Here is a 13,610-nt window from a genome sequence, read left to right as displayed (position 1 = left end):
TAAAATAAAAAAAGATACCGCAGAAATCTCAAAGTGTGTCTATGCGCATACCAAAAAACAGTCCAGCAAGAAACACAATAATAGCGTACTGTGTTTCAGCTATTTGGTCATTTGAAGTTTGAATGAGAGGCTTCTAAGAAAATATTTGTAGTGCTTTACCAGTTTTCAAAATGGTGTTTCCTTTTTACTTTTCAGTGGCAGAGGTCTCACCAAGCATCTGGATGCACCTGCAACGTTTGTGCTGGGCATCTCTGATACCCGTCATTTCTTCTATGGCTGTGAAACTGAAAATAAATAAAACTAAAAACTGTCTCCTTCCTTTGATATATTCCTTTTACATTTTTAAAACAGAATAGTGCAGGAACGTGGAAATAATATCGAGGACAATACACGAGCACTTGCATGTCATCACCCCTGGTAACTTATCTGGTATTTGTGCTGCAGTTTAAACGAGCTGCCAGGTAGCCAACATTCACATCCATTTCAAGTTGTACCTCTCAAGCTGAAAAGTTATAATTCATTTGCCCGAGGAACATTTTAAAGGTCTTCACAACAGGACGTGATAAAGACTGAGATGCAATACTGCAGGTTCTAAAAATTTTGCATATTTTAATACTGGCCTTCACATCTGCTCTTGGAGCCTCTAAGTTGGATGCAATCTAATGCTTGCTCTACAACGGTTACTACAAAGGGCTAGTGTCATAGCAATCAAGCATCCTGCAAAAGCACAAACTCGTTTAGACTATAGTGCCACCAAATAAGCTACGCTACCATCTATCGCCAATAAATGTGCATTTTGGAATGACCAGATCTGGAAACTGTCTCGAAGGGGCTATCTAATCCTAAGTTGTTTTTTTTTTTAGTTTAAAAGTGACACACAGCACAAGTAAAACTGCTATTGCGATTACTGTTCTCCCCGGTACACGCGCGCGCTTCTAGGAAGTCTCGCAGCTCTGCACAGAATTTTTATTTGATTTTCTCATCGTTCTTGGAAGAAGCAAGAAACTTAAACGCAAATTGAATTCAGGGACGGAGAAATAGTGAAGACGTCCTCCAAGTCTGATGATTGGTTGGTGCAGCAGCAGTAATATTAGATCCACGCGGAGGGGAAAAAATGTTGACGTTTATAAGAACAAATAATCATCGCAGGACAAACTCAAGCGATACCATATACATGGTCAGGCAGGCATGCTCCGCATTCCTAAAAAAAATATAGTCCATCAAGACACCCGTGAAGGAAGCGTCAGCTCCAGCCGTTTCTTGCGTCGTCTGCTGTTAGACGCCGGCACTCAGATTCTTACCGGGAATTCCCTAGGAGGCGACGGGCGAGGCCACAACAAGCCTACTCGCTGAAACAACAAATTCCCTAAATGTCCCCAACTTTTGTGCCCAACTGACAGTGGTTTTAGGAGCCAATCAAAACGTGGAGTATTTTCCTCCTTTTAGCCGCATGCGCATCTGGGGGCCATTTTGTTTCTGGCTTGACGTGTTGCCATCTCTCCCCATGAAACCACCACCGGTTGTGACGTGCAGAGTGTGACCGGCCGCTCTAGCGTCCGCGCAGCAGAGAGAGAGAGAGAGAGAGAGAGAGAGAGAGAGAGAGAGAGAAACGAAATGGCTGCGCCCATATGTTAACAAATATCACCTGGTGCCGACCGACCAATGCAAATCCCGTCGGCACATGACAATGAGAGAAAAGAGTGCCGATACTCTAAAATCCTTTATTAAGTGACGCTACCCGACACCACTCAACGCACGAATGGGGGCTTAAGAGCTGCGCTCTCAAAGGCGGTCGTACAGGTCCAATGCCTCTTATTCAGGTCTTTAGTCGATGTTGTATAGATCTTTGGGACGATAATACAAATCTAGCACTCATGTTGTACAAGGCAACTTAAAATACATAATGACGGCTGTCACTCGTTTCACATACGTTTCGTGGAAACAGCGCTTTACTCGACGGGGGACGAAAAGAAGGGTGCACCGGACAGGCACTAAACTCACAACTAAAGTTATTGGAAACATGTACAATATATATGCGGGTATAGTGTCGCGTGGTTATAGGCGATTAGGGTAGCAGCAAGGTCACGCCTAGTTAGACTGCTACACTTCATCAGAGCGTGCAAGTGACGGGTTGACTAACATATATATTTCATTACTCTAAATATGGGCAGCCTTGACCACCTCGCGTGTTGTCTAGTTTTTGTGTGCATACAAAACATTGTCATCTTCGAAGCATGAGCTCACACCACATTTGCAGCCGTGATTGTTCAAGTGAGAGTGTGCATCCCTCGCAGTATCGTTATATTGTTCTGGTGCTCACCAAGGAGTGTGCTTACACACGGTCCAGGTTGGCCCATGTATGGTGCACCACACTGACGTCAGACGCAATCAAACGAGTCGCAAAATGCCTGGTTTTATGGCTTCTGCTGTGCTGAAAATTTAGCGCCCTTATTCCATGACTGTATTATCGCGCTGATGAGCTGTTTACCATCAATTCAGCGTCCCCTACGGCGTTGGATATACCTGTGCTATTTATAGACTGCAGCGTATTAAAGACAGCGCGTGTCGGTATATCGGCAAGTTAATTACTATCTCCTACTTAGCCTCAAACTACGAGATCAGCATCTGTCCTGTGCACCCTTGCGCACAACTTACCATCGCTATTCGCTTCATGTACGCCATCCCTAGTGAGTGAGAAGAATGCAACCAGCTGTAATGCAAATAACGACCAAGCAATCTGTACAATCCGTGGCGGACTACAACAGACGACGTTATTACAGCCCCAGAATATTTTTTGTCGTTAAAATATCCAAAAATTAAATTTGAGCTGAGACGAAGCAATCGATACGAAGAGAAATGACACTTATTATAACGACATTGCACTAGCATGGAATTAACAGTTCACACTCTGTTAGATTGCCTGCAATATAGTTTTAAACTTGACTAACACAGCTTCCCTTTTCTTTTAGCCCGTGACTGGGAATTGCGACAAACATGTCACGTGATCCGCGTTTGCAGACAGTTGTAGTCTTCGAGGAGGATAACTCCGGGAACCACGCCGCCCCCTCGGCTCCTGTCATTCACAGCCTGTAGCGGTGACGGATCAGGCTGGCTGTCTTATATGGACGTGCATCGTTACACCTGCGGTGCTCGTTGCGTAGACGCGTCATCTCGAGTTGCGCCCCATCCGCTTTCCCTCTAACGGTTGTCTCGACTGGCAGTGCCATTGTTCCAGCCCCAGCTCCGGCGGCTAGGCGTCCACGCAAAACAATGGGTGACGGAAAGTGCGGTGCGGCGAGCTCCTGAGTCAACACCTCCTTGGCACGGGAACTGCATGGCCCCATACCGAGGGATGACGGCCGACGATCGCCCTCCTCACCGACGTTCAACCGCCCAATTAGCCACGCTGTTTCTCGTTTGTTTTTTTTTTAGGGGCGAAGCCCCTTAGGGGCTGGGGTTGTTGGCGTCTCTTGTCGTCGTATTATGTAGTCACGGTACTAAAACACCGGGACACTCGTTTACGCCTCGCGCTAGAGAGCTTCTGCTTCAAAAAACAAGACAGACTTACAGCTAAGGTGAATACCTGTACTCCCCAACGGCTTCATCTCCGTTGGCAAAAACGCCAAGGCGCCAAGAATACACTTATACACTGCATGCTTCACCCCTCCGCAGGTTTCACGTTAGTGGAGGTGGCCCGAGATTTTTTTCTCTCGTTCCCTTGGCTACGCCTCAGCCGAATATGCTTGTACGGAGTTGAGTCAACGACTTTCCGAGCCATCTAAGCTCTTTCAGAGTCGCATGCCTTACGAGAGAGGGTAATAGCTCATATACTATTACTCGAGGGCGATCATATCTAGGCCTCTATTAGACCTTGCTCAAAGGTACCAGTCACTTAGAGTACGCCAGAACAGGGAAGAATTACTGAATAAATTTCCGCCGACAGAAAACGGAGGCCCATATTCAACAGAAAAAGCATCATGGCACCTAAAAAAAGACTAACTGCAGCGCCTTGCAGAATTGATCAGAACGCCGATTCGGGAGCAAGGCCTGTGTCTGCACTGCGGCTTTATGGTTCTGCAGCATGCACGCAGGAAACGAGGAATAAAAGCAACAACAAACTACCCGCGCACCTTCAAAAGAAAGTTTTTAGGCGTTGAAAATGAGGGAGGGGCTGAAATGTGCTGGTGCGGTGCGCGAGGAACGAAAATGCTCCGCATTGATCAGTAAGCGCTCGGCGGAAAAGGAAGCGGCCTGAAGCGATAGAGGCGCAGGCCCCGGCTTACCCGAAAGGCCGGAACTGAGCCTGCTCGGGCCTTCAGCCCGCGGCTGCCAGGGCCAGGCCCGGGCTCGTAAACAGGCGTTCCTTGGACCGTGCTCGGATGCCGCCCAACTTTGAGTTCGGGCAAAATATGCATTTAGCGGTCTGCAGGAACATGGAACAACCTGTGTGGAACCAGCGACCAAGAAAGAGAGCTGCCAGCAACTTTCACAAACAAAACGAGTGATGTTGCTGCTTGAAGCAGCACCATTTTTAACTCTCTAGGATCCACGGTAAAAAGCTAGCGGGTTATTATTGGATGAATGACACGAAAAAACAAACAAACAAGCAAGGTATTTTTTAATATGTTGTTTCTGTTGAATAATAGTCCAGAAAGTAGGTTTTGGGATTCAAAATTCGCCGTCGTGGAGGAATTCGGATAACTAAATATTAGGATGTCCAAATTACTAAAATTATCTTGAACAGCTAACGCATATCGGAACCCCGAGAAAGGAACGAAGCGAATAATTGACGGCGTTTGCGGTACTTTGCGGAACTGTGGTTATAGAGGGAACAGTATAACTCCTGTTACTTTGACACAGAGGTGTACAGTTTATGTGAGCACCGGGAGAGGCTCAATCTGCGTCCAGTGCTCACTTCTTCAGCGAGTACTTCCGGTCTGACGAAGCACCTCAAAGTTCCCATAGGTCAGCATACGAAGCAATGAAGAGAATCACTACGTGGATGACTCCTGAAAGAAGGAAGCGAGGGTCGGTGATTACGCTACAAGCTCGTGTGGAGGGCAAAGCCGGTCTTAGGGGTTGGCGACCAGGGCGGTAGCCCAGGACGCCGGCGAAAAGGGGGCGCCGACCTGCACTGAACGCCACCCACCCCTCCCTCCCCGTTCTCTCCACCCGGCTCTGTCTTCCGTCCATCAAAAGAAGAGACTTCGGCGGTGCTCTTTGAAGTGAGGGAGAAAACGCCTATGTCCAAATAATCCCCAGTTATCAAGCCTATGCCGAGAAACATGGACCCACAATTTCACACCCATAACGAGGGCGCTAAGAGGGAATCGGCCTTCCGAGAAATCAGACAGTATTCACAAAACTCAAGTGTAACTTTTGCCTTCCGACACTTCTGCTTAAATAAAATGCTGAAACAAGAACCAAAGTTATGCGGAAAGGGCGCCTTCTCGCGAAGTTATCGGGCCCAAAAGTAAGCTCTATGTGTGACGCACAAAATCGAATTGACCTTATTTCTGTGTAAAAAAGATTTTATTACCTGTTACTGTGTGCATGGATATGGACAGGATGTCGTACAACGGTCTGCTACTTCGTTAAAGGGACACTGAAGTGAATTCGTCAAGCTCCCGTTTTTGCTTGCACTGTGTAGACTGGCTCAAATTAGCACACTTTTCATCGTTTATCCGGTTGACAAATCGGTAATTATTTTACAAAGCGCGAAAGAAGAAAAACTACCATGCGCGGTTTGCGGCGGCCGCACAAACTAAGCTGTGACGTTGGGAGGAGGGGGCGCCGTGATTGGACGATGCCCAAGGTTAGCAATCAAACAAGTTTCGGTTTCGGTTTCGGTCTATAAAACAACATGTTTGACATTCGATGGCGTCGTTGGATGGGCATTCTCAATATCCCAGTTATCGTAGTACCGCGGTCTGCCATGTTGTCGGCTGTAAAATGCATAAGATAAGCCTCCCAGGACGGCTTGGAATCGTAGCACTCATTAGCTGAGCCCTACGCAGTTCATGAACGCCCTCCGCGTCCCCGCAGACGCTCAAATGCATGCACTTTTCCCCCATATTTGGAGCTTACCTCGCTCATGCCTGTATCGTAAAAAGCGTGTTCGCACCAGGCCAAGGGTCTGTTGATTCTGGCCTGGTATTATGTTCGTATTAGGCTAACTAACCTGATTTATCCTGACAAACCTCGCACGGTGTACTTTACTTTAGGAGGTTGTGCTCATATTGACAGCAATGATTTCGCCCCGCTAGACTTTTGCCCGTGTGTGGGAGGAAAAGTGGTGCGCCAACCCCAGACCGCAGTCAAGACACTTTTATACAGTACGGAATAAATTCGTGGTTATAAAAATGGCATAGTATGTGCATTTTCGCTGTAAAAGCCAAAAGATGCCCTTGCCATCAAGTTGAATGCTGAAACTTTGTCCTTCTGTCAATATGTTACTCGAGGTGTCTACCTGGAGTTAGCACACCCGCTACAAAGTGACAAAGAACAAAGAGTTACACCCGTTTTAACTGCAGAGCACTTTAGGGGCTCGGCTCACCTTTCCGACGTAGCTCGCTGTAACGGTCGACGTCAAATGGCTGCCGGAATCAGGCCGTGCCGCGAGATAACGGACCCAAGTAGAACCCGGCGTTCTTTCGCAGGGCGTCCCGCAGAGGCTTCGAAAAACCAAGTGGTTTAAATAGCCATAGCCATTCGAAACTCGTGATACACTGGCGCTTGTCATATATCTCCCCGTTGTTTAGCGCAAAAAGGAAAAAAAAAATATGTAATTAACCGGCAGCACCCGCGCTCATTTAGTTCGGAACGCTCGTTGGGGTGGTTTTTGCGACAGTAAGCGAAAAAAAAAGTGGCACTGCAACACCGGCACGTGCGGGAAGAAAAGCAAGCACGAAAGGAACAGAACTTCCGCTGGCGCCGTTTCAAGCAGGGTGCGCGCGAGCGCTACGGAGGCGGGAAATCTGAATTGCTTTGGGTGGTAGCAGTAAGCGGATAACGGCGCTACAGCCCGTTATGGCGAATCACTTTCTCCGCACTTCCGTCAGTTTTCACGTTGAGCGGAACGGCTTGTAATTTTTGCAATCATACTCCGTTCCCAGATGGCCATGCTTCTCTGCAGAGAAGGCAATGTGGGGAAGCCGACGTACAAAATCCAAGCTTACATTGATATTTTAAAAGTCGGCTTCCCTTCTAACGCGCTGCATTGCCGGGAAGACATTTTTAGAAGCAATTTAAAGGAGCCATGAAGACAAAACACGTATGGTTCCTTCAAAAGATGGCCTCGTTAGAATCATCGTGACACCACTTTTAACGTAAACTTCGCTCAAATAAGCTGTATAATTAGGGGAAAAGGGAATGTCCATGAGACCCATTCGCTCATTTGCCGCAACAGAACCTATGATGTCATACCAGCCTGCTCTGCGATTGGCGGAGGCCGGCAAAAGCAAACGCAAATTAGGCAGAGCTTATAAGCTTGCCGAGCGTGCTATTTGCGCTTAAATTTAGGGCACATTCTTTTTATATCAGTGATAATGGTGGGACAAACAGTGGAAATTACGAAAGCACACGTAAACATAGAAGTACCGATGCGTACTGCTGCTGGTGCTGCGCGCACTATAATTGGTTTAGCAGCACAGGACTGCGGAGCTTTGGGGTAGTCTCAGACGACACTGGCCGAGTGACGCAAGTGACGATGTTTTACGTGACCATATTTGTCAAGTGAGCACTATGTTTCACGAAACGATTTTTTTTTTTGTCCCTGAACAAAAACAAGTAAGGTTCAAATATGGTCAAAAACAAACCAAAGGCAGGAAACGGCTTGCCATGGTATGGTGGCGCCATCTAGGCTCACTAACGATAAAACAAGCTTCCCAATCGGCTGCAGAGCGGTCGGTTCCTGTGATGTCATTGCAGACCACGAAAACAGACCATTTAGCGGGAAAATAAAAATTTTAACTTAAATTGAATAATTTCAGTGAATAAAACATTGTTTACATCCGGAAAAGCGCTGGGGACACTAAAACCACGAAATCTTTGGAATAAAAGAAACTTGTATTTTGTCTTCATAGCCCCTTTAAGCCGTCCTTATGTTAGAAGAATGAGAGCCCTAGGACCTCGTTTATTTTTTTCCGAGATTTATGGTTGGCCAAACAGTCTATGGAGAGATTGATTGATTGATTGATTGATTGATTGATTGATTGATTGATTGATTGATTGATTGATTCATTCATTCATTCATTCATTCATTCATTGATTTATTGATTGATTGATTGATTGATTGATTGATTGATTGATTGATTGATTGATTGATTGATTGATTGATTGATTGATTGATTGATTGATTGATTGATTGATTGATTGTAGGGTCTTTAACGCGCCGACGCAACGCAGGCGATGAGGCGCGCCGTAGTGACCACCTGGGGATCTTTAACGTGCGCCGAAATGTCGTACACACGGGAGTTTTTGCTTTTCGCCTCCATCAGAAAAGCGGCCGCCGCGGCCGGGAAAAGAACCCGCGACCTCGTCTACGGGGAAATGCATTAGGTTTTTGACAGAACGTCATCGGTCCCACTAAGGAAGTTTTCGCTTTAAAAAAATAAATTCAGTGTGTTTCCGCCCTGCGAAGAAGGATGACAACGATGCTGTGGTGCCGAGCCTCAACGTAAGCGACAGGATTCATTTACCGAGTCGCTGTGCGGGGGGTGCACAAAACAATACACATTTGTTTCCAGTTTGCGATTGAGCGTACTTCCCAGCTAATTACAATGAAAGTTTTATTTCAATGGACAAACACGGGCTGTCCGTTTCCTTCCTCTAGAAGCCCCTGTATTGACGGCAGGCTGGAATTCTTTTCCATAATTTACAACTTCGCTGGGAAGTATTTCATTTTGAAACGAAAATGAAATTTCGCGTAATGGTAGAACCGTCTTAGAGGTTAACTGCCACATTGTTACGGGACTGAGGTGGGCAACGCCTCAGAGCGCCTTGATTCAAGAATGATGATGACGACGACGAAGTGCCTGGCGCCCACGTTGCGCGAGCTCTGTCGTGGCCGCCATGTACATAATGCAAATAGATGGCTTCACCCCATTGCATCGTTCGTCTCATCTTTGTCCTGCCGCCACGGAACAATATCATTGATTTCGATATAGTTTCGACGAAACAGGAGTTATTGCCTTTTTCTATAATCAGACTCCTTCCGTCGACGGACGGGCTTCCTTGTACAACACACAATGTGGGAAAAGCCAACTTACAAATAAAGGCCAATTAAAGTCGTCTTCACCTCTAAGCACAAATTTATTGCTGAGAAGACATCTCTTCATCTTCTTCGGGACGTTCTTATTATTTTTTTATTTGTATTTTTGCTGAAGGTGTGGCGCACAGTTGTGGGATTCCAGGGATTTAAGTGGGCGCTGCAAAATGGTGCTACGCTCGCGTGGTATTCTTGTCTGCATCCCTCTAGTCGGAGACGGTCAGTTGGATCCTAGCTAGACAGCTTCGCTGTAAAGATGAGTTTTACGGGTTCGGGGCGGGAGGGTGGCAGCCGTTCGCAAAGGGCACCGAATGAGGTTAGGCCGGCCCTGGTTGTAACTCCAATTAGAAAAAAGTAACGGAGTTTGGGAGAAGGTTCGATGTGGAGTGCATGACTGCACGAGCATCAATGGGCTCCGAATGACGAGCATATGCGGTCGGATGAAACACGAAGATTTGGGGGGAAGGTTCATAATTGGAAAAATGTGCAAAAAAAATAGGGGATAAACGTACAAACGACAAGACGTAGCGCGACTCACAACGAAAGATTTTTTCGGGGGCTAAAGGGAAACAACGCAGCAACAGAGGAAAAACACAAGAAACTTGAAGAAGATGGAGCGAAAAGACATCATATATTGTTACTGGAAATAGGGGTTCACAGCGCGGGAGACAAGGACAACGAAAAAAAAACACAAGACGAGCGCTGAACTTCAACAAGCTTTATTGACGATAGCGCCCAGAATATATACAGAAGCGGAGACACAAAAAAGAAGACAAAAAAACAAGATAAACAAGGCGGAGGGCATGAAGTCACACTTATGCATGTGTTTAACACAATCGCGACGCATTCAGATAACGGAGTTCGTTATTGGAAAGTGCAACCGACGGCACACTGATGCACAGCTCACCCAGTCGCTGTATCTGTTCAGCTTCTACGATCTCGCGTGTTAGCTGCTCACGGTGTCTGTAGATGATTTCACATTTGTTAAAGACCGGAACGCAACCACAATCTCGACAATGAATACCCAGATGGCCCTGTACTGCGGTATTGACATTGTAATAGTGCTCCTTTAATCTTTCGTTTAGGCATCTGCCCGTTTGGCCGACATACTTCTTTCCGCAAGTGAGCGAAATGACATAAACAACGCCAGCAGTGCAAGGAACAAAGGGCTTTCTGTGCTTGGTGGTGCAAGTGTTTTTTCGAAAAAACACTTGCACCACCAAGCACAGAAAGCCCTTTGTTCCTTGCACTGCTGGCGTTGTTTATGTCATTTCGCTCACTTGCGGAAAGAAGTATGTCGGCCAAACGGGCAGATGCCTAAACGAAAGATTAAAGGAGCACTATTACAATGTCAATACCGCAGTACAGGGCCATCTGGGTATTCATTGTCGAGATTGTGGTTGCGTTCCGGTCTTTAACAAATGTGAAATCATCTACAGACACCGTGAGCAGCTAACACGCGAGATCGTAGAAGCTGAACAGATACAGCGACTGGGTGAGCTGTGCATCAGTGTGCCGTCGGTTGCACTTTCCAATAACGAACTCCGTTATCTGAATGCGTCGCGATTGTGTTAAACACATGCATAAGTGTGACTTCATGCCCTCCGCCTTGTTTATCTTGTTTTTTTGTCTTCTTTTTTGTGTCTCCGCTTCTGTATATATTCTGGGCGCTATCGTCAATAAAGCTTGTTGAAGTTCAGCGCTCGTCTTGTGTTTTTTTCGTTGTCCTTGTCTCCCGCGCTGTGAACCCCTATTTCCAGTATGAATTACCAACACGCCCAAGCATCCACTCTACTGACATATATTGTTGCTACGTTCTTTTTACACGAGCAATGGGGTTGCGAAGGGGAACTGACATCCACCTGAGAGAGAGAGAGAGAATAAACTTTATTGTTAGAAAAAGGGTTCCGATGGAGCTATTTTAGCTTAATGCAGCCATACGTCTACACAGCGTTCGGACCAGGAGTTTTATTTATTTATTTATTTATTTATTTATTTATTTATTTTCAATTGCGAAGTTTCTGAGCAAGCGGTACAGCTTTGCTTTACAATCTTGTGGCTGCATTTCGGGTGGATGGCAAATTTTCCCTTCGTAAAAGCTTACCACACCGTAAGGGCTTCGCCTAAACTGGTCGTCGAGCAACGGATGGTGGTTGAAAAGGCACGGGGTCAACTAATAAATGAATTCCCCGCTGGAATGTTAGCATTTTTTTTTTTTTTTTCAGCGCCTACGTAGAAGCTGAAGCAGCGCTACTCCAAAACCGAAACCGAAACCACCACGTCTTTCCTTTTCTTTTTTTATTCCCCGCAGTCGGAGCAGTCGGGCAACGCTGTATTTAAAGCAGGAATTCTTCGAAGCGCCGACAGGCGGAGCAAGGCGTATGTGGCCGCGGAGCGGCGTCGAGCACTTGGCAGCGGCGGCGTCCCTCCGTCCGCAAACATCCGCTAGGCGGCTAGGCCTGTTGGTGGCGCGGTTGAAATATCAAGAAGCGGCAATGGTGACTGAATAGTTTGCTAGTTGTGCGTGTGCTGTGTTGTTTGTAGTAGCCAGCGGAGGGCGGAGTTGGATACTCGACTCCTGGGGAAACCCGTCGCTGTAGCTCGCTGCTCGCCGGGAACTTTCGCGGCCCGCCTTCACGGATTATCTCTACGCCTAGTCGGAGGAATGTGGAAACCGACGCTAGTGGTCCTACTGCTCGTCTTGAATGGAGTACTACTCTCAGCAGCCGAAAAGGTACTGTTCCCCACCGCCTTCTTCCAGCCGCCGCCGCCGCTAAAAGTTGCACACCTTTACGGCCCTGTTGTTTTACCAGCGCCGGCTACTTTTGCCCCGAGTCGGAGTGCGCCCACTTGGGAGCAACAGCTGCGCCTGGCGTAGTTCTTTCTTTAATGCTTTGCCAAGGTTAGTGACCGCCGAAAGGCAGGGCCCTCACGCGCGCGCTACACTTTTGAAGAGCTGTCCAGGAGCCTGCGTGGCTCGGGCGCATTGGCTTTGACAGGCTTCTCGCTTCGACTTGCGACTAACACCGCAGAAGCCGTGCCTGTTTGCTATTTTCCGCGCCGCGCTGGCCACTCGAAGTGGCCGGTTTGTTAGCTTCGAGGCGGCGTTATCTGGCGCACGGCTTGCCCGAATCATCCCTAGCGGCTTCGCTCCGCCGCTGATAACGCAGCCGAGGAGGCCCAGCTTTTTGGAGTGCGGCGTTCGCTGCTCGACACACCCACTGTGCGGGGCTGTGCCGGTGCCTCGAAATTAAAGCGCCGAGCGCAGCCGCGACGCCGGCTTGCGTTCAGTTGTACTCACGCGGCGGCGTTTGTTGGCAGCCGCTTCTAGCTCGCAGCTCTTACGACAGGCCGTTCTTAATTTCTCGGGCGGTTCGCTTCAAACGTCAGTCTGCATCGGACACCGCTGAATTAAATTCTTATTAACCACATTCAGGAGCCACTTTTACTGGGAATTCTGTGGCTTAAGCCTAATGTGTGCTGGCATATCGATTTAAGGGAAGCCCTGCACTGTTTTTCGTACCATGCATCGACATATTTTTTTAGTAATTTCTCGCTTTTACAACTCCTATTCAAATAACCGCTTGCTACCCGGCGCGCTTAACTGTAGTAACGGAAACCTAAGGAAGCTTGGTGCCGGTAGCGAGTGGTTTGCACGTCGGCATGTCTCATGTTTTCACGCACACGTTTGGCGTGTTTTTGTAAGTTGTTCAGCTGGATGCAACTGCCGCACATGGGCGCCATGTGTGTAGCGCGCCGTCACCGGCGAATCGAGTTGCACCTGCAAATACATGTTCCGGTTGGGCGAGGGCGGGCATTTCTTGGACCACGCTAGTCCGGCCCGCCCTAAATGGAGCACCGCACCTTCGGGGAACTGGTCGGATTTGGTGCACTGGCTAGAGCAGTTTATTTGCGGACTTAGCCTGCCCGCCTAGTATTCCTTGCGTTCTCTGACGAATTTCGTCCACGCTCAAGGAACGGTATCGCGAGAAGTCCTATTACAATCTTTTGATGCGACATTCCGACGTAGTGTTGCAGGTCGTCTGACTCGTCGCATTTCGTTGAATGACAGAACATTAATGGATGCCAGAAGTCGAATAAAAGCCCAACCCGCACCGCATACGTGTGTGAATGACAGCTAGACAGGCATTGTTCATTTGTTCTTGCTCACCCAGCTTGTCAACAGTTCAGCAAATGTTAGCGCGGCTCAAGCAATCCAAAGCGCTCCGTCCCCGGTACAGTTGTACCAGATAAGTGCATATGCTGACGACAATATGACCACTCAGTTGACACTACGTGGTTCAAGGTAAACTGGCGAGCTGAGACGGTGTCCCGCCAGGAG

The 13,610-nt window shown here is 47.7% G+C and overlaps 1 protein-coding gene across 1 annotated transcript in view; it reads left to right on the top strand.

Annotated features, from left to right (window-relative positions):
- Positions 1-11,690: 11,690 nt before the first annotated feature.
- Positions 11,691-13,610, top strand: part of Sdc (Syndecan) — an 89,562-nt gene continuing 87,642 nt past the window's right edge. Inside the window, exon 1 of the mRNA XM_077702237.1 lies at positions 11,691-12,002. Within this exon, the coding sequence (XP_077558363.1) occupies positions 11,934-12,002 (69 nt within the window). The 5' untranslated portion in view covers positions 11,691-11,933. The remainder of the gene's footprint in view (positions 12,003-13,610) is intronic.

The sequence above is a fragment of the Haemaphysalis longicornis genome, unplaced genomic scaffold (genome assembly GCF_048455015.1).
Source record: "Haemaphysalis longicornis isolate Haplotype H1 unplaced genomic scaffold, Haemaphysalis longicornis Haplotype H1 scaffold_3, whole genome shotgun sequence".
Taxonomy (NCBI): domain Eukaryota; kingdom Metazoa; phylum Arthropoda; class Arachnida; order Ixodida; family Ixodidae; genus Haemaphysalis; species Haemaphysalis longicornis.
The sequence above is the reverse complement of the archived record's forward strand: the minus strand, read 5'-3'. Positions and strand labels throughout refer to the sequence as shown.